The sequence below is a fragment of the Onychostoma macrolepis genome, chromosome 20 (assembly GCF_012432095.1).
Source record: "Onychostoma macrolepis isolate SWU-2019 chromosome 20, ASM1243209v1, whole genome shotgun sequence".
Lineage (NCBI taxonomy): Eukaryota > Metazoa > Chordata > Actinopteri > Cypriniformes > Cyprinidae > Onychostoma > Onychostoma macrolepis.
This window is the reverse complement of record NC_081174.1, coordinates 21,123,930-21,147,930: the sequence shown is the minus strand read 5'-3', so window position 1 is coordinate 21,147,930 and position 24,001 is coordinate 21,123,930. Positions and strand designations below refer to the sequence as shown.

General features: G+C 36.4%; 2 protein-coding genes across 4 annotated transcripts; one reads left to right on the top strand and one right to left on the bottom strand.

The window, feature by feature from the left end:
• Positions 1–81: 81 nt before the first annotated feature.
• olfml2ba (olfactomedin-like 2Ba) lies at positions 82–7,445 on the bottom strand. 2 transcript variants are annotated; one of them, XM_058755804.1, is made up of 8 exons: positions 7,164–7,445; positions 5,747–6,010; positions 5,504–5,611; positions 5,265–5,429; positions 4,064–4,247; positions 2,790–3,803; positions 1,648–1,824; positions 82–1,574 (listed from the first exon to the last, which is right to left on the bottom strand). In XM_058755804.1, exons 1-8 carry the CDS (start codon positions 7,317–7,319, stop codon positions 955–957), a joined length of 2,688 nt encoding a protein of 895 aa, XP_058611787.1. In that variant the 5' UTR covers positions 7,320–7,445; the 3' UTR covers positions 82–954. The 2 variants fall into 2 exon arrangements, with proteins under 2 accessions (XP_058611787.1, XP_058611788.1); XM_058755805.1 differs by having other exon boundaries at positions 5,747–5,939; positions 7,164–7,287.
• Positions 7,446–8,991: 1,546 nt separating this feature from the next.
• fam102bb (family with sequence similarity 102 member Bb) lies at positions 8,992–23,068 on the top strand. 2 transcript variants are annotated; one of them, XM_058754880.1, is made up of 11 exons: positions 8,993–9,486; positions 14,155–14,275; positions 14,367–14,396; positions 15,056–15,172; positions 15,887–15,933; positions 16,456–16,559; positions 18,425–18,520; positions 20,499–20,703; positions 20,810–20,946; positions 22,401–22,470; positions 22,931–23,068. In XM_058754880.1, exons 1-11 carry the CDS (start codon positions 9,353–9,355, stop codon positions 22,971–22,973), a joined length of 1,104 nt encoding a protein of 367 aa, XP_058610863.1. In that variant the 5' UTR covers positions 8,993–9,352; the 3' UTR covers positions 22,974–23,068. The 2 variants fall into 2 exon arrangements, with proteins under 2 accessions (XP_058610864.1, XP_058610863.1); XM_058754881.1 differs by lacking the exon at positions 18,425–18,520 and having other exon boundaries at positions 8,992–9,486.
• The last annotated feature ends 933 nt before the right edge of the window (positions 23,069–24,001 follow it).

The following is a 24,001-nucleotide window of genomic DNA, read 5'->3' as shown; positions in this document are numbered from 1 at the left end:
TTAAATTGAAGGTTTGTGTAAATGTGGGGTCTGAGGCGCTGTAAAGTGCTGATTATAGGTAATTTCAAAGACTGGGGTAAACAGTGTTTTAGGGTTAAAGTATGGTAGATGTGTTTTGTTTGTCCAGATTTAGCTCTGTGGATCAAGGGATTTACAGTGTAGCACTTTGCTCTCATCTACAGTAAGAGACCAATAAGAAGATCTGTGCTGAGAACACACTTTCACTTCACATCTTTACTATGAAAGGAAAACCAGAGCCAAATGTCTTATTTCAACTCATTTTATTGCGGCCATTTTCTGAGTCTGACAGAGATTTGAATTTCCTAAGTGCTAAAAGATGAAATGAAATTGCAATAAAAGATTACATTGATAAAATGTATCAAACATACTGATGAAAAAAAACACTATGAAAATGTGCCCAAAACACTGTCTACTCCTTTTACTGAAATGATACAATTGCAAACTTATTTTTTTATCACATATGCAATGATAGTTTGTAAAAAAAAAAAAAAAACAGCTTTGAGATAAGTTTATGAAAATACAAATTGTATTTTTTACATTCATCAATCCCATGTTTTAGCTTTTATATTACAGTATATACAATGTATTCTACTGGATTTAAGAATACAACGCCTCAAAACTTCTGCCAGCCTTATGAGAGGTATAGCTATAAACATAAAGAGGTTCATTTTCATAGTGCAAAAGCAAGCGACAATATCTAAAGAAGCGGGCATCGATGCAAACTGCAAAGCTCTTATAGCTGCAGCGTTCGGGTGTTCAGAAATTTTGTTTTTCACCATAAATGTAACAATATGGGTCTGTTTTTACACTTTGAAAACATAACAGCATATTAATAAGTACATTAAACTACATGAAGTTAAGAAAAGCTGAGTGAACTGATCCACAATCCACTTGAACACTTCTACTTTGTGCAAAGGACACAATTGCTCTGGTCTACAGTAGGTCTACATATGCAAACTGAATATTATATGTGACCTGATGTCCGTTATCCCAGGCGTACAACACCCTCTCTTTGGGGTTATAATCGATTTGAGTGATGTAAGTATAGTTGTTGCTGAAAGGCAGGTGAGGGATCACCTGAGTGTTAGTGTGGGTGTCAAAGGCGTAGGACAAATTGGTGTCTTGCTGATTGTAGCTATCCGTCGCGTAAAGAACACCGCATACGATGAAGCAATTGCCGTAGCGATTGCGTCGAAGCCCGGTCCTCCATGTGGTTTCACGCTTCATGCTTAGATCATTGGGGTTCAGGCGGCTTAAGACGATCATTTCCTGCAAGAAGCCCTCGTCGTCCAGCGCTGGGTAGATCACCCAAAGTCCGCTTTCGTCCACAGCCAGATCCATGTCCGAGTTTCCTCTCCATCTCCACGTGGACGCGTCGTCGTTATCAAACACTGCATCGTGCAGCATGGTCCAGGCAGCCACGTAACGCAACCGCAGGTCATACTTAATAATGTCTCGAGAGAATGCGCGGTTGTAATAGAAAGCACCCTTGTAGACCACATGGCCGGTGCCGATCCAGTTATAAGGCAGCTTGTAGGAATTAGTGAAGCGACCTTGAATAAAAGTAAGAAAACAAAACCAGTAAAATTGCTTATTTATAATGTTTACCTGAATAAAGAGCCATACCTTGTTTGAAGACATCCATGTTGCGGAATTCCAGAAGGTTGTTGCCATAGTAATAGTTTGTGACATAGATCTTGTCATCTTGAGCCAGTGGATCCTTCATCCAAGCACCTTCATTACGACCATACGTATTATGTGTGATGGGCTCTGAGATTGTGGCCAAAGTGTCCTTACACATTCCTGCAAGCAAAACCCAGAATTATGTTGGTGTTTTATTCATTTTTGTGCCAAACCATGCAAATCCTCTGAATTCAACTCAGTTTTAGTTTTATAGCATCATCAGTTTAAAGGGATAGTTCACCCCAAAATGAAAATTCTATCATTAATTACTCACCTTAATGTCGTTACAAACCCGTAAGACCTTTGTTCATCTACTAAACACAAATCCGAGAGTCTTTCTGACCCTCCATAGACAGCAACACAACTGAAATGTTCCCAGACCCAGAAATGTAGCAAGGACATCGGAATTATTGAATAAAGCTGTTATTTTTGTATTTCTTTGCGCACAAAAAGTATTCACATAGCTTTGTAAAATTGCGGTTGAACCCCTGATGCCACATGGACTATTTTAACGATGTCCTTACTACGTTTCTCGGTCTGGGAACATTTCAGTTGTGTTGCAGTCTTTGGAGGGCCAGAGAGCTCTCGGATTTCATCAAATTTGTGTTCCGAAGATGAACGAAGGTCTTACAGGTTTGGAATGACATGAGGGTGAGTAATTAATATAGAATTTTCATTTCTGGGTGAACTATTCCTTTAAGTGGTGATGGAAAATGTTTTGCTTTCATAAATTGTTCAAATTATTTACGAATTAAAAAAAATAAAATAATAAATAAATAAATAAATATATATATATATATATATATGTATGTTATTGTATTTATTAATATTTTAATTTTTTACCTTCATAATTGATAAAATTATTTCAAAAATTATATTTCGAAATATTAAAAAATACAATTGTAATTAATAATAAATAAAATCAGTACTTCCAAAATAAGTTATTTTATATAAATTTTGCATAAATTTATGCCCACACAATAATTAATTGACGTTTATTTTAACATTTATAATAAAATAATAACATAAAACCACAAAATAATAAAATTCAATTAAATAATAACAAGAAAATCATAAAGCTATACCTGGCAACTTTTGAGGTCCCTCTACCACGCTCTCTTCAACCACAGTTTTTACAGCTTTCCCTCTTTCCGTTTCCTCTTCTACCACTACCTCTTCCTCTTCATCCCAGCTTATGCTATATTTACGTTTGCCAGGTTTGCTTGTGGTTGTAGTCGTTATTGTGGTAGTTTTTGCAGTGGTCATCAAAGATGGCGCTGAGGTTAATGTCTGTTTAGGAGTCATCTTGGGAAAGTGGGTAACTGAGTCTCTCTTGCTTTCAATGACACGAGGTGACGTCACAATGGTGGTAGCAGCTCTTGTGTGAGCAGTTGATCCCAATGAGCTTTCTGTGACTGTTAAAGTGTCCGAATGAGTTGGTAATGGTGTTATTCTCCTAAATGTGCTTTGAGTTAAACTCTCCATTGAAAGCATTGAAACATTTTCTTTCAGATTTTCCTTGGTAACAATTCCATTTTCGGTCACAGGAGATATGGATGTTTTCTTTTCAACAGTCCTGTTGGTGGTGATCTCTGTCAGGGTTGGCTCTGCAGCCACCACTTTAGCAGCAGCTGCTGTGACTGACTCATTTGTTTTTATGTGGCCCAGATTGGATGACCTGACCAGCATGTTTTGAACTTGTCTTACAGATGGAGTTGAGGGCTCCACATTGCTTGCCTCCTTTTTTTTGACGATGGTTTGAGGTATAATATGTTCCTTGTGGACGGTGACCTTCAAAGTATCCATCACAGCAGGTGTCGGTGTGGTTCTTTCATCTCCTGTAGAGTTGTCTGTGGTGGAATGACTGGTTTGAGTCCGAACGGATATTGGTTCAGTAGGTGTTTTAATCGGCACGGCAGAGTCCAAGAGTCCAGTAAATGGAGTTTGAAGGCCATCTTCCACTTTTGAGACTTCATTCTTGGGTTTTGGGTGGACAGACCACGCCTTGATGACCGGCCTAAAGTGGCGAGCTTTGTGATGAAGGAGTTGCTCATCGGCAAAGAGATCAATTGGGCTGTCACCACTGTGATTTTCATCTACTGAAATGAAGAACGAAAAAGGGCTTTCACAGCAATGCCACTGAAGAACAAATTTAGGTTCCCCAAAGGATCTTAGTGTAAAGAACATTTTAATAATCTAAAAAACTTTTTTTCCAGTAGAAAAGTTCTATGGATGTTAAAGCTTATTCATGTTATTGTTCACAGTTACCAATAACGAACTTCCATTTTTAAGAGTGTTTTTCCAAACTTCTCCATCTGAGATCTTTGAATGTAGATGGTGAAATCAAAGTTATACTTACAGTTCTCCTCTGTGTCTGGCTCATCCACTGGGTCAGATTTATAGTATGTGATCCCCCTAACAATTATTTTTGGTTGCTTCTCCCTTCCTTGGCGCTCTTGTTCTTGCAAAGCTGCAACGGCCTTGTTTAGACCTGATCTGCTGCTCTTCAGAAGATCTCCCACAAACTTTTCCTCATATTTACTCTGTTAAGTACATCAGAGGACACTGTGATACTGCAGCCTTTGAGAGATTATGTGATAAAGAAAAAAATAATAATTCTGTCATTTACCCTCCCTCACATTGTTCCAAACCTTAAGACCTGTCTAATTTTTCTGTCCTTTCATTGAAAGTCTAGGTAAACAAATTTTAGAAGATCTAAAAAGGCAATGTAAAATTAATCCATATGAATTGGTTTAATACAAGTATTGTGAATAGATAAGATTGATTTATATGATGAATACATTTAATTTAGGTCCACGTATAAACATACATACAGTGCATCACATATAGTAAACACGGAAACTTGTGCGTCACACGATAGAACTAACCTCATTGGTTCTCACGCATCTACATTAGAGCTTCCGTGTTTACCATATGTGATGCTCTCCATGTACATAATTATTGTTTAAATGTAAAAAAAATCTGTTCATCATATAAATCAATTGTATCTCTTTACTAAACTTGGATTAAACTGCTTTATTCATATAGATTTGTTTTACAATGCTTTTTGAATCAAAGTTTTGAGTACCTGGACTTTCAGTGGAGGGACATACATTTTTGAGATTTCTTTAAAATATCTTAATTAGATATTAGATTAGATTATTTTAAATAGATTAATTAGATTAATCAAAGTCTTATGGTTTGGAATAACATCAGAGCAAGTAAATGCTGACAGAAATTCATCTTTTTTTTGTGAACTATGCCTTTAACAGATTATTATATAGATCATCTGCTTTGGATCTTTGATAGTCCAAGTCATTTGGCTCTTTTCATGCCAACTTATGTAAGAGTTGACAGTGGGATAAATTAGTGAGAGTTTCAAGTCACAACATGAGGTCACTTTTGACTCTGAGACAGCGATCCTAAGTAAATAAATAAACGCTCGCAGCAGGTGGGCCATTTCACTTCATGGCTTAACATAATGTTTGGATTGTTCCATTATTACGTATTAGAGATGATACTTATGTAATGCAACATTTGTTTTAAATAGCACCTCCCACCTCTATGTGCTGAAAAGCAGCTGCCTCGTCATTCTGTTCACTCAGACTGGTCCTCTTCTTCTGCGGTTGTGGAGGCAGGGTTGTAGGTGAAGATGTGGGCGGCTGTGGATTTGGAGAGGTGCTCCTTGTGTTTGACTTCTCCTCGGTCTGGTTGTTTAAGACCATCTGTCAATAATAAACCGCATTAATAATATGTTTAGCAGGTATAAGATAAGAAAACAAACAAAAACGCCACTTACTTTTTCTATAGTGTCCATGCGATCAAGAAGCTTTGCGGTGACTGAGTGCAATTTCAATAGATCCATGCCATAGAAGGAACCCTCCAGCAATTCCAGAATAGTTGACAGCTGTAACGATGAAGTAAATTCCGTCATGGCAAGAGCTTGTTTTATTTAAGGGGTAGGAAATGTTATGCATTCATATCCTGCCAAATTTTGAACTTATTCTGGTCTATGAGATCCAACTGCAGATGTTCTGGTCACCTTGATATTATCTTTCCCAGCCTGTTGCAGCTTCTTCAACCGGAAATCACCCTCACAGGGGTTTAAAGCCGACGGAGGTGCAACGCATGCACATTTGCAGTGGGGTCCTGAGGTGATGGTCTCCACTGTGTAGAAATCCTGAGGCGTCGCGTGACCATCCCGAATCCGCTGGCACGCGCTCGCGCTCAGAGGTCTGACAACACATTTACAGCCACAGTCAGAGCCTTCCGAAAGCGCTTTCACTTTGTCATAATCACCCAGCAGCTACAAAGAAAAGAGGACGGATGCATTTTCCAGCCAACCAGCTTTGTTGCATTGTTTGTATATTGATGTGCATTTTAATATTCATTACTGTTTTTCAGTTACCAATGTTGTGAAGTCTAATAATTTATTTCTGGTGCATTTTTGAGTAACTTTCATTAATAACATTAACAAATTTAGCCTACTTAGGCTACATTCAAACAGTATGCGAATTACACAGTTTTAAAAGGCTTTTTATATATACTTTATTTTAAGGTGCCCTTGTTACATGTACTTCCTATTATAATAACAACAATAAATTATGCATAATTGCATGCAAGTAACCCTAAGACAAACCTTAATCCTAACCTTAAACATGTAAGTACATGTAGCTAGTTAATTGATATTACTCAGTAGCCTACTTGAATGTATAATTACACTGTAACAAGGACACCTTAAAATAAAGTTACACTTTATTTTAAGGTGTCCTTGTTACAGTGTAATTATACATTTTAGTACTGAGTAACGTTAATATCAATTAACAACATATTTACTATAGGATTAGGGTTTGGTTTAGGGTCATCAGATGTAGGCCTAATTATCCTAATTTGTGCTAATACTATAGTAATTACATGTAACGTGTAACAAGAACACCTTAAGATAAAGTGTTATCAAATAAAGTGTAACCAATGTTTTCCAACCGTGAGTAGCCTAATTTTCTGTGCGTTTCGCCCATAGACCGTAAAATTTTTTTTAAACAAAACACAATTTTACGATGTGCATCTGATAAAAAATGAGCAATGAAGCGATAAATAATGTTAGTAATTATTAGCTATTATTATTATTTTTGTGTATCATAAGATAGGATCTCCAGCAGCCTACTGTTCCTATGGTAACTTTCTCAGGAGCACGCGATGCCTGTTCGCGACCGTATATTTACGCGCTGAAATTTTGTGCGTTTCTTTGAAGATTTCTTCAAGGCCTATATTTGAATAATATATTTTTTAAATCATATTTTATAGGCTATTTGAATTTACTTCAGAAACCCATTGTTAAGCATTATGCAGAGACTCAGTAAGTTATTAATGAAAGTTATCATGAAGTGTTACTAATATTGTAGGTTATAAAGAAGCTGCACATATATAATCGTATCGAGCGCTGGTGAAGAGATTCTTACCTGACTTAATATGTTTTCTTGATTATCTCTTTCAGCTTGCAAAGTGTCATTCTGTTCATTCGTGTTCTCCAGAACTCGCTGGTGTGATTTCGGAGCGGCTGAAGTGAGAGCGAATGTCACGAGCCATAAAACGCACCATATTCCCATCGCATTCATCGTGCAAGGTGTGAAATAATCCCGCCAAACATATGCCACTGAAGATTGTACTTGCAGATCGGGCTTTTTCCTCTTCAAAAACGATAAACCGTCAAACAGTTCTCCATTTGCATTGCCCTCCAGGTGAAATAACTGAAACGGGATGAGGTTTTGCAGAAGTCCAGAAGAGGTAAAGTCCAGATGAGGGCAGGTGCCTGGTCCTCAGCGTGAAACTGGTTTGAGAAGAAGCAGGAGTGACGTGACATTTGAGCTGAAATGAGGGGGCTGGATGGAGAGACGCACGGAGCGCGCTGAATGTTGCGCGCACGCATCCATAGCCGCAAATGCTCACACTATCATACTATATAAAATTACTTTTATTTCTAGTCATAACTATAGACTATAAACTTAAAAATAATAATAATAATAAAATAGAAAGCAAGCAAGCAAGAAAGAAAAACAACATATAGGTACATGTCATAAGAAAAACTATTATTCATAGTAAACTTGATTTTAAACTTTATTAAAGTTCAATCAATTATTTATGTGGAATTTCTTAAATGTGTTTGTTGCCTAATAAAAACATTTACATTGATAATATGTAGCTCACCTGTGCAGTGAATTTTGCATTTGGATGACCAAACAACCCCAAATATTATTTTTTTCAATTCGTTTTAGTAAATAGGTCCATTTTATGCAAGAAGTGTGAATCAAACGTTTTAGAATTGAATGCGTGCATAGGGTAAACATTTTCTGTTCCTAAAAGTGTAGCTAGATCAGAACATTATGCATAGCAATTGAAGTGTTACAGCGCCACCTAGTGTGTGTTAAGACACAGAAGAATACAAATACGCAGTAAAGGTTCGTTCTTTTTCCTATCTGCAAGTGCCAGGTGTTACATTAATATTATTAATCAGTAGTGGTCAGTGTTGCTCCATATTACTGTTGTTACTGCGCGACATAGAACCAACCCACTCTCTGGAGCCCTTAGTGGTCAAGATTTCTCTTTTTACTTCCAGAACTGGTGGTAGTAAATTAAGTATTTGATGACTGATATGTCACTAAAACAAGTAACTGAACAAGTAACACTATGTCACTTAAACAATTAAAGAAAAAGAAAACTGTGTTCATATTACCCAAATGAACCAAACTGTTACAACAAAAAGCTCCAATATGAAAGTATGGAAATTTTATAAATAAATAAAGACAAGAACAATAAAAGTAGTTATAATATTATATTTACAACAACATTTTTATTTAATGTCTTTAATTATATTATTTAAATTATTATTTTTAACAAATATCAAAGCATATCTTGCCCCATAGAAGTGCACATTTGTATATTTATAATCATACTGATAATATTTAGCGTTATTATACAACATTATGAATTTGATAACTCTATTTATAATATTTAGGTAAATAAATCTGAAAGTCACAAAAACAATTTATCAAACGACACCAACTGGTTCTCACGCAACCAAGTGTAACGTCAAAATGAGTACTGTACCTTTAAGTCACAATGTTATTATATTATAGACGGGAATATTCTAATGATTTCTCTTTTTGTGTACTATCAAGATTATATACAATCCTTAACTCATTTAATACATGTATTATGTACTTTGTATTATAGTCTGTGGGCTGTCCTTCACTTCAGCTTTATGAGTTGACTGGCCCTTTAAGAAGCGTCGCCTGTGTTTCCACTACTACACGACAACACACAACACAGCAGCACTACACAAGCCTCCGCGGAGCGGAACAGACTCGCACCCGCAGACTGCACATCCACTGACGAGCATATCCATCTTCAGTACCGTTTTTGATTGTAACGATGTGGTTCATGACAGAAGAATCCGTTAAGACTGTATCATCATCGTTAGCTTCACGTTAGCTTCCTATTATAAGCAAAGGGGTTCCAGCAGTGGCTAACGGCTATCAGCTCTAACAACAGAGGTTCACCAGAGATGAGCAAATAAAAGTAATGCTCCTCCACAGCGTATGACCAAAGGCATTATCGAGCGGTAACAGGACTGCTGGGAATCGACGTCAAGATGATGAAGAAAAAGAAGTTTAAGTTCAGAGTTGATTTTGAGCTGGACGAGCTGTCTTCGGTTCCGTTCGTCAACGGAGTTCTGTTCTGTAAAGTCCGCCTGCTTGACGGCGGATTCTCGGAGGAGTCATCGCGGTAAGGAGGCTTGAGATGTGGAGGCATGGAGATGGTTTATTATTATGGCTATGGGTGATACTGGGTGGTTTTTATTCTTTAGTGCTTTTTAATAAAGCGTAACCAAAACAATATATGTCATAGTGCGCGTATCCCCCTCAGCTGTGGGATGAAATGCTGTGTTTCTTAAAGATTATTAGTCTTTTACGGTCATGTTTAAGATTGTGCATTATTTCAGTCAAGGTTGAAGTCAACACTTTTGTGTTTTTGTGGTTTTGATTATTTCAAATCAAGTCCAAAGGAAACTTTTCATTTTAATGTGACATGTCAAGTTATTAAACATAGAATGTTCATGTTATAAGGTGTTTACTCAAAATGAATTCGCTTCATAAATTAATATCTAGGCATATTGAACCCTCAGAAGAACTTCAGGTGTCAAAAACCTTGCCCAAGCTACTTAAATATCATATTTTAATACATAAAAGAAAGTTTAGACCTTCATGGCGTAAAAATAGTACACCATGCATGCCCTACATGACTTAATTTTTACATAAGGGGAAATGACCCAGTGCTCTCGAAAGCTGTCATGACATCTGTGTAAATGATTAGCAAGTAATTATAGTATATCAGAGCGCATAATCATAAAAGCATAGTCATAAGTGGATTGCTCTCAAAATTTGTCAGTGTGTAGATGATGTCAATGACGTTGACAGTTAAAATGTAACAATAAAAACTTTGACTGGCAAAATGGATTTTTAGTTAGAAGAATCAACAAAAGTGGACTAATATTTGGTCTAAGTTTCCTTACTGTCTTCAGTTTTTATCTTTTATCAATAACTGCAATATTAAGCATATCCTGTGTGCTTTTGCAATTCACTTCATAACAGTTCTTGTGCTGAGTCACTTAAGGCCACACATTATAACTGTGTTTGATGTGTAAATGAGCTGTGCTGTTCTCAGACCTGCACACAGGTTGACCTGCATGCAGGATGTTTATGCATCACGTCTGAGGGGGCGGATTTAAATGTGGAGCAGTTAAGAGAACTGTGCAGTATTACAGATTATTACTGTCTTTTATGATGTCATCAGAGGTGCAAATGTGACAGTCAATTGCTGGACCTTCCAAAATTATTCTACATTTATTTATGCATTTGGCAGATGCTTTTATCCAAAGCGAGTTACATAGCATTCAGGATTTTTATCAGTTCATGCATTCCCTGAGAATCAAACACTTCAGTTTGGCATTGCTAGCATCACGCTGTTTGAGCTTCAAGACTATTATCTCACTCATGTTTCTATTCCCATTTTAGTATCTGGATTTTTAAAAGGCCCCGTGTCATTGAACATCATACATTAGCACCCAGCCGAGAGGAAAAAAGGGCTACAACAAGTAATTAATAATAATAAAATGAATAATTAAACTGATCAAGAAGTGGAATTAACCAAGTCCTAAAAAATGTCTCTTCTCTCTCAGTAGAGACATCACAATCTCTTTGTCTGTGTCTTGCTGCAACATTTGTCGTTTACTCTTTTTTGGTGCTCCGCAATACAAAGGCTTCCCACAGTTAAATATTAAAATGTCAAGGCAGTGAAAGTGGGCTGTCAAACTTCACCATGACAAATTCCCTTCAAACAACTCCCTGACAATGCATAAGCAAGTAGCTTATTCATCCAAACAGAAAGAGAGCTGTAGACCAAAACCACAGCAGCTTAGAAGATCAAGCTTGGGTTTGCATGAGTGCTTCTCTTTTCCGTTATGCAGTTTGCAGGGGAGTGTCTAAGGTTCGTGAATTTATTCTCCCTCCAGACTTGAGTTTGCCTCCATCTGCCTGTGGTGATCCTTTTGAAGAACTCCTGTTTCATTGCAGACATCCTGTGGGAGAACCTAAGGAAAGAGCACACTGAACCAAAGCACTCCTGCTCTCTTTCGCTCAGCTGACTTTGCCATGGCAACGGCATATATTCCAAATACGGAAATCAGACTTGTCATGGTTCTTTATAACAATTATTAAGCCTGTTGCACATTTTGGCATAAGCATTGGTTTAACAGCTCGTTATTCCAGCGAAAGAACAGTGATGCTAATGGCTCTAGCACATGCATGCACTAATTGTCTGATGGACCAATGAAAAAAAATAGTACTTTGCCATTTTTCCAGGAAGATAATGAATGCAAATATGGTAGATTGTTTTCATTTGTGCTAGTAATGCATACCATTAGTATTTAATGCTGCTGAATTCATTATGTCCTTTGTGTTTTCGCATCATTAGTGCTTTGCAGGGAAGGAATTAATGAGTCATTGTGATGCTGAATTGTTCCAGTAAGCCAATGGAGCTTATTAGATCTGAGAGTCAGAGGCTAAACATTATTCATTATGAGAGAGCTAGAAAGCAAAAGTCTGAATCTGACCTGCGGTGCAGTTATTACGAAGATGGAGGTCTCCTGTATCGATCGGAGCTCTGGCCTTGCTCGGGTTGTATGTCTGAATTATGAGTGCAGCTTTTCGTTTATAGTCTCACTGCCAGTAATTTGCGTATAATCATATCGGTAAGGAAAGGAGTCATATAACCTGGCATTATCATGTCCTCCTTTTATTATAATTTGCAGTGCCACCTTTGTGTTGGTGAGAAGAAGCAGCAAAGCTGGACTTTGGACTAATATTGGAGCACTAAGGAGAAATAACAGTTAAAATGCACATCGTAGTGTAATTTGATTTGATTAACAATTTGATCTGCCTTGAAATGACTTTCCTTTTTGGCAGGCATCACTATTTGAGCCTTTGGTTATAGTGTTAACCAGCAGCCAAACAGCTGTTTTGACTTTATTTTTTTGGCTTCTGTTGCAGATTCTAAAATGACAATTTAAAAATGTGATGATATAAGTAGTTAAAATTCAGTTTAATTTACATGTGATTAAGCATACCATTCAAGATATTAATATCAAATTCCATCCTACAGTTTGTGTTATCCTGTTTACTCTGTCTCATTACGGAAGTGTAATGGCTTTCGAAATGCATTTCACATTGATTTTAATCTTTGTTTGTTGTCAGTGGGTTTTTTTATTATATGCATTGCAAGAGCTTAATTTAAGTGAAAAGCAGTTTGTTTACTGTGAGTCAGCAAAGTTTTTTAGTGCTTTATACTAGTCTAAAACACTTTAAGTCCTCTGAGGTCTTTATTAACACAGCGGGTTTCTATTCCCTTTGCCCATCTATCACAAAAAAAAAAGTGTGATATTTTGAGCGTTACAACCTTTGCAGTTCAGCTGAATGAGCTTTTGTTTGTGTCATTATGTTGTTAGCATGAGAGAAACTCTCACATGCTGTTTATTTCCTTAGAAACCACCCATGTTTAGTGGAAGGAAAATAGTTTTTGGTTGGTAGGAGAAATATGCTAGCATTGTTTAGAGAAGTTATTGGCCTCTGCTGCTATGGTGACAGAATCAGTGTTTCATCCAGCTGTGGTTCATTCTGGTTCATGCATTAGAGGCTGTTTTTTCACCCAGTGATTCACTCGGCACGAAGCACAGGCCTTATGGTAGGGAATCTCCCCAGCTGGATGGGAGGTGCACGATTATGTGTTGCTTTGGCTGTGTTTCCCAAAGACGTCACTGTGGACCGTGAGGAGATGACAGAATATAAGGAGAGACTCTCTGTTTATGTAAGGTCAAGTGTATGAGCAGTGGATGTATTTTTCCTTACAAAAATATAAATGATACATCAAATGCAAATTAATTTCTTCATAATTGGATAGCATAATCAATGGAGGACTACGTGTACCATATTAATTATTATATTTTTCATTTAAAAACATAAATATGACAAAATATAGGTAAGATTTTTATTTATTTATTTATTTATTAATAATTGCTGCTTAACATTCACCTTTGTAATCACAGCAACAAATTACATTTTAAAATATGATTACAATTTAAAATAACTTTTCTGTTTTAATTATTCAGGATATTGGTTTTACTGTTGTTTTTTTAATCAAATAAATGCAGCTTTGGTGAGCATAAGAGACTTCTTTCAAAAACATTCACAATCCCAAACATTTGAGCATTGTTATTTTATTAAGTTCTTAAAAGGGCACAACCTTGCATTTGCAACATCTTTGTGTTAGCCATGTCTTTTGACTGTAACAGGGACAGAACACTTTATTCTGAAATTTACATGCTTGCAGTGTTGTGTTCACTGTCTTAGATGTGTATAATAGCATCACAATTTCCCTGAAGTTAATTTTATAGACTTGTATCTCTTCAAAAGCCCTTTGCGCCTCGCTCGTCTGCCCTGTCTGCAAACATCTGTCTAATTAGGAAGCGGAATACCTGCGCAGGGAGGTCCATTTTCAGATGGGAAATTAATTAACTTTCTTGTTGTCAGTATGGCCTTCTGACTCCAGGCTCTAATTAATCACAGAATGTGAGTCAGACTCTTTTAATGTAGTCGACTTGAAGTGAATATTAAAACTCGCTATGAGGCTGGATTGTGTGACTCAATCTGTTGTGAAATTGTTTCAAAATCTCCCTGATGAGCAATGCTGCAAGATCTGTCTACCCCTGTTGGATTTTGCAAATGCAGATCAGATGGGATGAGAGAGAGTTAATGCTGTTTTGGATGAGTGGATGTTTGTTTTAAAGTCTTGATTGTGATACCTTGCATTAACAACCCAATGTATGTTTGCATTTCACAGCGAGACGGTCCAGGCAAACTGTGTACGCTGGAGAAAAAGATTCTCCTTCCCCTGTAAAATGAGTGCTAATGCTGGAACCGGAGTACTTGACCCCTGTGTGTGTCGAGTTTCAGTCAGAAAGGTACAAACGCACTCGTGCACTCTTTTTGGTTTACAATAAACAGTTTAGAGTTAAAATACTCAGAATGATTTAATTGTTTTTTATGTAACAGGAACTGAAAGGTGGAAAAACTTATGCAAAGGTACTTTCTTCTACTTTTTTGAATGAAACATACCAACACTATTCAATTTGTTTGTGTTTAGTTTACAAAAAGCAAAGTGTGACATTCTTTAAGCCATCTAAAACTATTTTTAAAAAGCATTTATTAATTCTTTTGTAATTATTATACGTGTGTTTTTTATAACATGATGTTAATTGAGAGACTGGAAAATTTAAAAAGATTAAAATACTAGTCACTATGCGGGACTATTTAAAAAAAAAATTAAATGGTGAAAAAAACTAAACTAAAATATTATAATAATATTTCTATGTACATTCATGTATGTTTTAAGCTAAAATCTTCATCTTGAAGAAACAAAAAGATACTAAATTTACCTTTCATGAATAGAAACTAACACAGAGCATTGGTAATTCATCAAGTTGACAGTTCTGTAGAGGATTATAAAATATTGATAGCAAAGGAACAGCTGAAAATAGATCACTCTGGAACACTGATTCTGTTTGTGTATGAGTATTGCACTTCTCTTCATAAAAGCATTAACCTTATTATTAAATAATCTTATTTATTTATTTTTATTATTATTATATAAAGCATCAGTGCCTATTATTTTTAAATTATTTTTCTACTGGCAAAAATATTTTTTTCTTCCTGAATGTGTGCTGCTTTGCCTCTCTGTACAGCTGGGTTTTGCTGATCTCAACCTGGCGGAGTTTGCAGGATCGGGTAGCACCACACGCAGGTGTCTGCTGGAGGGTTATGATACCAAGAACACTAGACAGGACAACTCCATCCTTAAGGTACAGAACCGCTCAGACTTTCTTTCAGGGTCTTCTCAACTATTTCTTTATTGTTTTATTCTTAATCGCATTCTTTATTCTATTTTGAGTTTTGAATTTGTGGCTATTATTAGTGGTGCTTTTGGTAACTATTAGTCTTACTCATGCTTAAAATCCCCATGAAATCAAATTCGACAATTCTTATTTTTATGGAATATTGCAGTATTTATTATACATGTTGTTTTTTGTGTGTGTGTGCACATCATTCTTTTTTTTTTTTTACTCGCGCTCCCTCATAATCTTAACTTCCCCAAAATAGCTTCCCCTCCATTATGTAATGACATCTCTTCTCTTCTCTGATGACGTGTTTACTGGTGCGAGGGCGGGACAACCTGTCATTCACATGAGATCACAAACAACAACAGTCATTCAATCAGATTCAATCAGTTCCCAATGAAAGATATCAAAATCCGCCCCAACGTTTTTTCTTGTTTAAGAAGCATTTCATTCAGATACACATCACAATAGAAAAGAAAAGACTATTGCAACTTCTGTTCATCACTCTAATAAGCACTCAGAGCACTTTAGCAACTGCCTTGCAACACCCTGAAAACAATCCAAAACATGCATGTGAATTTTGCATGATCACATTCTCAGCAAATGTAAATAAATAATTAAAATGTTATGTCATACACATCCAGTATCTCTCTTTTTGTCATTTGTCTTTGCCTGCAGGTGATTATCAGCACACAGCTGATGTCTGGGGACCCCTGTTTCAAAACGTGAGTGTTACTTTTAAATGCTTTTGAATGTGTTGGTAGGAGATGCTACTGAAGCCAGAAAGAATTGAAGTTGGGTTGTAATAAGGCCCTTTTTTTTTTTTATCTCTACACCACCACAGCTGCATTTTTAAATTTAGAATTAAGACCCACAGAGACCTTTTCCTGTTAAACATTTGAAGTTGCTATTATAGTATTTTCTCAGAAACGGCCCGTGTGTGTTGGGAAGGAGTGTGAATGAGTGCTCTGGGGAAATCAGAGCTTTGAACATAGATTTGCATACTGGAAACCAACACTGTCCACCCACACATGTACACAGTGTGCGTGAAGGCAAAAACCTGCTAAAAACATTCGTGTGGGTTAGAGTGTGGGGAGAGTATGGAGTTCGGGGATTCTGGGGGCTGCTTTTGGACCACCGTCAGTGGGTGGATTCAGATGGTTTAGTTCTTTAATTCAGCATTTTTCAGTCTGTTCATTCAAATCCATTTAAACCGTATTCTTGATCGTGTGTTCTCCATGTATTAGGCCTCCATCCACCGCAACGGTTATAGGCATTCAGGGTGATGCAGAGAGCCTCCTGGAAGACAGGAAAGGAGGAGACACACAGAAACCTTTTCTGAGTCTCTCAGGTAAACCTCACACTGGTCGGTGTTTGCGATGAATCAAAAAATGAGACGCAGCTTCATATGCATTTGTCCTTTATGTGTGCTTAAATGTGTTTGCATTTCTTGTATCTTCATGTTGGGTGCTCTAATTGACTGTCCAAATCAAACACCCTTTGAGAAGCTTCTCATTAATTCTGTATCCAGTCTTGTAGCAAAGACCAGGACTGTATGTTTGATTTGATGCCGCTCTACTAACGGGAGCTTGAAAGAGTGCTTTCTCTTCCCCCACTCTCTCTTTTATCCTTTCTTTGCCCTCATACATGCTGCGTGCCTTTTCTGTCCAGAGGCCGGCGAAAGCATCAGTCTTTAATGTATAATTTAGCTGTATGCAGCTCTTGACTTTGCTTTCATATTCATTCAGTATGACTAACTGCTTATGATGTAGAGCAGGCGTACAATTCATAAAATATGATTAGCTTACTAGTCTCAGTGCCACTTCTGTAATTCATTTTATTTGCGATAATTGAACAATATTAAAGGCATGTTAATATTCATATTAGGCCATTTAATCTGAAATATATATGAAATAGAAGACAAGATGCCAAGAGTGGCTTTGTGTTAGAGGCGGTTGATGAATTAATCAGTATCACCATTTGTTCAGAAGAGCATGTTTGAAGAGTTTTATGAGTTAAATATGAGTTGGCATGGGATTTCGGCAGAGAAATGCTACTCTTTTGATGGAGCAAACTAATTTAGAGATTGGTCAGGATGGTCAACCAGTCCTTTAGCACCTGAGAAGTCTGTTAGTGGTATATTATAGATATTTTGAATTGTTTTAAGGCCATGCATATGCTAGACAGTGTTGTTTTAATATTATTTATATTATTATTTTTCAGTTTTCGTTGTAAGATTTAGTCATTTTGTTACATGATTTTTGTCATTTTTATTTTTAGTAATTCTAGTGCTTCAGCTTGAACTTATTTAATTTCAGTTAGTTGCAAAGGCAGCATTTCTGGGGGTTTTTTAGAACAATTTCTAATAGTTTTAGTTCAAAATAGCAACACTGATGCTAGCATACTTCAAATTTACAATTCTATTTCACATGAGTTCAAAATGAGTAACGACCAAAAATTGTTAATAACAAAATTATTAATATTTTATATGCACATTTTTAGACAATAACATACATACTAGAATGAGAAAGTCCCTTCTTCTGCTGTATGCACCATCTACTGCAAACTAGAATAGCAAATCATGATCGAAAGATGTGATGTAAATGGAAGGCTAATTTAAAATGGCATGCCCTAACGTCCTGTTTTAACAGGATATATGCCAACACAGGAAATAAAACTGTGCTTGTCAAGCAAGTTTTAAGGGTTACAATCATCAAAAAGCTTTTGTAACCAATTCAGCACCTTTGTGTGAACTTTAAATTTTGCTGTCAGATTCCAAATTGCCAGCTATGAGCAACATTCATATTGATATCCATAATACATTTCTCTGTTTGTAAGAACTAAAGGTTAAAGTTGCAACAAAGATTAAATATTTTTGTATTTGTATTTATTGAAACGAGCTACTGAGCTACACTTGCCAATTATATATGCCTTATTTGTCTTATCAGTGTCTGGTTGACATGATCCTAAACCACTCTAATTATATTGGACTTGAAATGAATATATTTGTTTTCTAATCAACAGTCCTAATTTAAATAGTCAAATCATATTAAATGCCTGAATACTCCAATGGACGAAAGCATGGCTACATTAGATATACAGTATAGTGTATTTTAAGGTTGGAAATAGAAAAGGAACAGGTTTGATTGGCGTTGAATCCCATAAAGTGATTGAGCAGGTTTAATTAAGGCTGAACTGAATCCCTTATGTCCACAGAGACATCAGGGAAGTGTGGCTCTCTGCCTGATGAGCTCGGGCTGTGTGGACACTCTCGAACGTCCAGTTACGCTAGTCAGCAGTCCAAAGTATCAGGTAGGCTTTCCCTTTCCACTGTTTTCTCTCTGATCACTTAATCGTGAGTCAATGTGATTCTGTTGTCTTGCTGGACTTGAATGCATGCCTGATTAATGTGTCTGTAACCCTGGCTGTAACATTATCAGGCTGTCAATCAATATGATGCAGTGGTGTTGCAAGATGATTAACGGAATTTGTAATTTTGCACGTAGGCTGCATGTCACGTGTCTCTGTTCTGTGCGATGGAGTGAAGATGAGTGTGTGCACATATGTGACCCTGGACGACAAAACCAGTCTTAAGTGTCAATTTTTCGAAATTGATATTTATACATCATCTGAAAGTTCTTAACAATGCATATTACGAATCAAAAATTAAGTTTTGATACATTTACGGTAAGAAATTTACAAAATATCTTCATGGAACATGATCTTTACTTAATGTCCTAATGATTTTTGGCATAAAAGAAAAATCGATAATTTTGACCCATACAATGTATTTTTGGCTATTGCTACAAATATACCCCAGCGACTTAAGACTGGTTTTGTGGTCCAGGGTCACATATGAGAGAAAGAGAGAAAGAGAGAGAGAGAAAGAATGTGTGTGCAAATCCATTAGCTCATATTATATTTTGTGACAGTAGGTTGCACTTTCCACATATAGGGTACAGTTTGGTGTCCCATTACTATGATTAAAGCATTAGGGACACAAATCCCATGTTTTTTGTTGTGAGAAATGGTAGATGTTTGGTTTAGTATCCTCCATTGTGGGGGCATTGACCTAAAAATATTGTAATTTGTATTGATTTTAATTTTAATGTGCACTATTTGGGGTCAGTAAAGTTTTTGTTTTGTTTTTGAAATATTATTACAATTTAAAATAAATGTTTTCTATTTTAATATATTTGAAAATGTAATTTATTCCTGTGAAGGCAAAGCTGAATTATCAGCAGCCATTACTCCAGTCTTTATTTTTTCTAATACGCTGATTTGCTGCTCAAGAAACATTTTGTGTTTATTGTAATAGCAATAAACATTATTGTTATTATCAATGTTGAAAACAGTTGTGCTGCTGTAATAGGGTTATCTGATGAATAAAAGTTTAAAAGAACAGTATTTATTAAAATAGAAATCTTTTACTTCTGATCAATTTAATGTGTCCTTGTTGAATACAAGTATTAATTTCTTTAAAATGTGTATATATATATATATATATATATATATATATATCTAACTGACCCCAAACTTTTGAACGGTAGTGATGTAAAATACCTCATATAAAATGAATAAAACAGTTCATATAGTATTTAGCTTGACGTCTTATTTTGACGATCAACAATTTAAGCACCTCCTTTGACCATTTTCCTGAGCGTGGTGAAAGATTACATTTTTAAGCGTTCCAGGCCCTATTTTGTTCCCTTTTATGGAAAGTGCTATTTGCTTTATTAAATAATCTGAAATTATGCTTTTAGAAAGATTCGGTGGCATCACAAAATAGCTGGATTAAATGTCCCAGATCTAATTTGATAACATTATTTCCTCTAGCACTTCCAGAGAGGAGACAGCACTCGCTCCTTATTTCATTAAGCTAAACTGGGTTACACATTGCTCACTTTGACCTTTTGTATTAGATCCTCTCAAAGTGTAAAGTTAGTTTTAAAGTCCCACAGAGCAAACTGAAGTGTTCCTCTCATATCTGTCTCTGACTGGAAACTGGAGTTGTTGTGTGCGTATACATGTGTGGGAGGATATTCCCTTTAGTAGCCGCCCATACTAGCATTATCACTTTCTAATGCTCTGGAAACCTGAATAGCAAGTGTGGGTGGGGGATGTTAAATGTCCCTTCATTACAAAAGTGATTGATTGGTTAATCTGTGACGGTTTTAAAGTGCATACTGTATATTACCAGTGTTGATCAACTTTTTTTTCCTTCATTTAAAAAAAAAAAATATATATATATATTAATAATAATTGAAAACAATGTTGTGTTGTTTCTCAGGCTATAGTACAAGTCACTCGCGTTCCTCCAGTCTGTCGGAGTTCTCCCACAGGAGGAACACTTCGATTGGCAGTGCTTCCACTGGCATTGCCAGCATCCCTGAGCCCAGTGAGGAGAGTGACCAAACCACAGTGCCCCCTACAGCCCCGGGGGTCTGCACTGCTGTGCCTGAACACCCATCAACCCCTGACAGAGCTGCCAGCAGGTCAGAAAGACACTACTAACACTGCCTGCTCTATATTCATTAAGCTTTAGATTCAGGATATTAAACGATTGTAGATTTATCAGCTTTATTTTCTCATATATACAAGGTACCCAGTGAAACAAGACTCAATGGAGTCTCAGCTGAAAAGGGTGGATGCCACACGGGTGGATGCCGATGACGTGGTAGAGAAGATTCTTCAAAGTCAGGATTTCACCCACAGTCTGCTAGACTCCAGCGCTGAAGGTAATAATGGAGTTTTTTATGTTTATTAACAGACTTCGCTTAAGGTACTATTAGCACATTTCCATCAGAGTATACAAGTAGCATTTATAAAGTTTCTGCTTTATTTCTATTAATCAAAAAATCCTTAAAAAAATGGTTTCCACAAAAATATTAAGCAGCACTACTTTTTTCAACATTGACAGTAGTAAGACATTTCTTGAGCACTAAATCAGCATATTGAAATGATTTCTGAAGGATCATGTGACACTGAAGACTGGAGTGATGGCTGCTGAAAAATGCTGCATTTTTTTATTTTTTTACATTTTTAAATATGATCATTTTTCAAGGAATACATTTTGTTTATTCCTTGAAAAATGATAATATTTAAAAAGTTACAAAAAAAAAAAATGCAACCTTGCTGCTGAGCATAGGACACTTCTTTCAAAAATATTCTATCTTAGCAACTCCAAACATTTAAAAGGTAGTGTAAGTGATGTAAAATACCGATATAATATTTAGTTTGATGATCAACAATTTATGAATGTTAAGCACCTCTTATTACTGTGATTGTAATCAATTTTTTGAAAAACTGTAAAATGCCCAAATTCCAAGTGAAAAACTATATATGAAGCAGGCAACACTTTAAATCCACTGTTACCATAGTAATGAGAACTGTAGCAAAAGAGCTTAGCAGTGTGATGTAATCAAATTAGTCTTTTTACGATCTTAAACATCTTATGTTACTGTTTTGTCTATTTTGCAATAAACTTCAAATATATTGCATTTTATGCTTATAATAAATGGCTATAGATTAATATTTTTTATATTATGCCATTTTTTAATTGTTTACATCAGCAGTGCTTCATGGGATTGAAATTCATTCTCTTATTAACGATTACTAAACATTTCATATTGTTAGTCATTACATTTCCATAATATAAATTCCATCTTTCTTTAATTCTGACTGTTATAAATCAATTGTTTTATATTGTGCTGTTATTTGTATACATCATTTGCAGTGTCTCTTGGGATTGTAGTCTTTCAGATTGTTATATTTCATAAATTCCATCTTCCACCCTGATTACTAACACTGAATTTATGCTGCTATGAAATTGCATTTTGGGCCACTAACTCGCTTGTGACGAATCGGCATCAGTGCAGACTTGGAAGTTAGATTGAGAGCAAACAAAAATAAAAAACACAGAGCTAGAAACAGGCTGTTTAATTGGTAGCAATGTTTACAGGTAGCTGCTGCTTCTCAGTAGGTGTATTGAAGTGTCTCTGTGCCAGAGCACGTCTCTGTGTGTGTGTCCTATTATTTTTCATATTATTTTTAGATGACCTGGCGACAGGTTCTCATTAGAAATGGACCAATTTGGTTTTTGTATCCCCAGAGAAGAGTCGTGACTTTGTGCATGCAGAATGGAGGCAATATCTATTTCAAGTGTGTGTGTGTGTGTGTGTGTGTGTTTCAGAGGAAGGTCTGCGTTTGTTTGTGGGTCCTGGTGGGAGCACAGCACTTGGTAGCCATCACCTTCCTGCCAGGTGAGGAATAGTTCAGCCAAATATGAAAATGCTCTCATCATTTACTCACTAAAATGTCATTCCATACCCATGTGACTGACTTGGAGCACAAAAGGAGATGCTTAGTAGAACATCAAAGCTGCTCTTTTCCATGTAATGAAAGTGAATGGGGGACTGGGTCTGTTAAGCTTTAAAATATTAATAGAAAGGCACCATAAATGTATTTGTGTTTCAAAAGCCATACAATAGCCTGTATTATGAAGACAGGAAATACAGAGCATCTTTTACTGCATTTCATATAAGTCAGACAAACAGGTTTGGAACGACATGAGGGTGAGAAAATAATGACTATTTTAACATTTGGGTTGCTGTCTCTTTAAATAACAGCAAAATAAACAGTGGTATTCCCCCACGCTCTATAAAAATGTAAATCGGTGCATTAACTGGGTTGTATGTAAATGCTGGTTTCTTCTCTTTTCAGGGTTGGAGCTGGTGCCTATGAACAGGTGGTAATCAAACGCTAGAGTTGGGAGATGCCAGAAGGAGAAGTGTCAAAAACCAAAGTCTGTTTCGTGGGAGGAGAAAGGGACGAAGAGATTCAGACATGTTGGTCTCCTCTCACATTAGGAGTGTTTGTCACAAACCTGTTTCATGGTTTCGATGGAATGGTGTCCTCTGCTGGCTACATAAAGAACTGACAGCTCCTCTGTATAAGGCTGCCATTGTAGGTGTCTGTGTTTCACTGTGAGGTAAAGTTTGTCTCCTATTACGTCCGAATTGAAAATCAAAGAGCTTTTTTTCTCTATTTTCCTTGCTGATTTTTAAAAAATATATATATATTTCATATTGTTGTTTTAGTTAGTAAGATCTCTCTTTATTTTTACCCATGTTTACATGTTTGTGAGCCATTTTAGGGGTCTGTCTGTAACATTTGATGGATTGTATACATCTTTTACAATACGTATGAGGTGTGTACTCTCTCTGCAGATGAAGGTGACCCCTTTACAAATTTTTTTGTCATCTCATTACTGTCAGAATGGAAATCAAACCGTCCTCACCCACCCGCGGTGCCCCACTTTGTGCGTGTGAGAAGTCGTGATGCATTTTGACAGATGGAGCCGTTTTCAGACTTGAAAAAATTTTCATTTGAATAGCACTTTGAATTGAAGGACTTTACATGGGCTTTCTATGTATCTCCAGCATTGTGGGGAGTTTTGAGGTTGAGCTGTTGATCGAGTTAAACCATACACGAAAATGTGTATTTCTTCTTTATTCGTCGTCAAAAACAACTTTCGGCTTGAGAACTTAAATGTAGATGAAACTCCTACAGCTGCATTATATGTTGAATGGGACTACTTAAGTGATTTTCAGTTCAATATATAGACGCATTAGCTACCTAAAATCCAAGCAGCTGAATATCTGATAAGTACATCTCTGGCATCATTAATGACATCATGTAAATGTATTGGCTTTCATGCAAGGACAAAATGAGCCAAGCTGTTCTCAAGCTACAATTAGTAACATGGCAGCACAGAGCGAAGCATTTAACTAT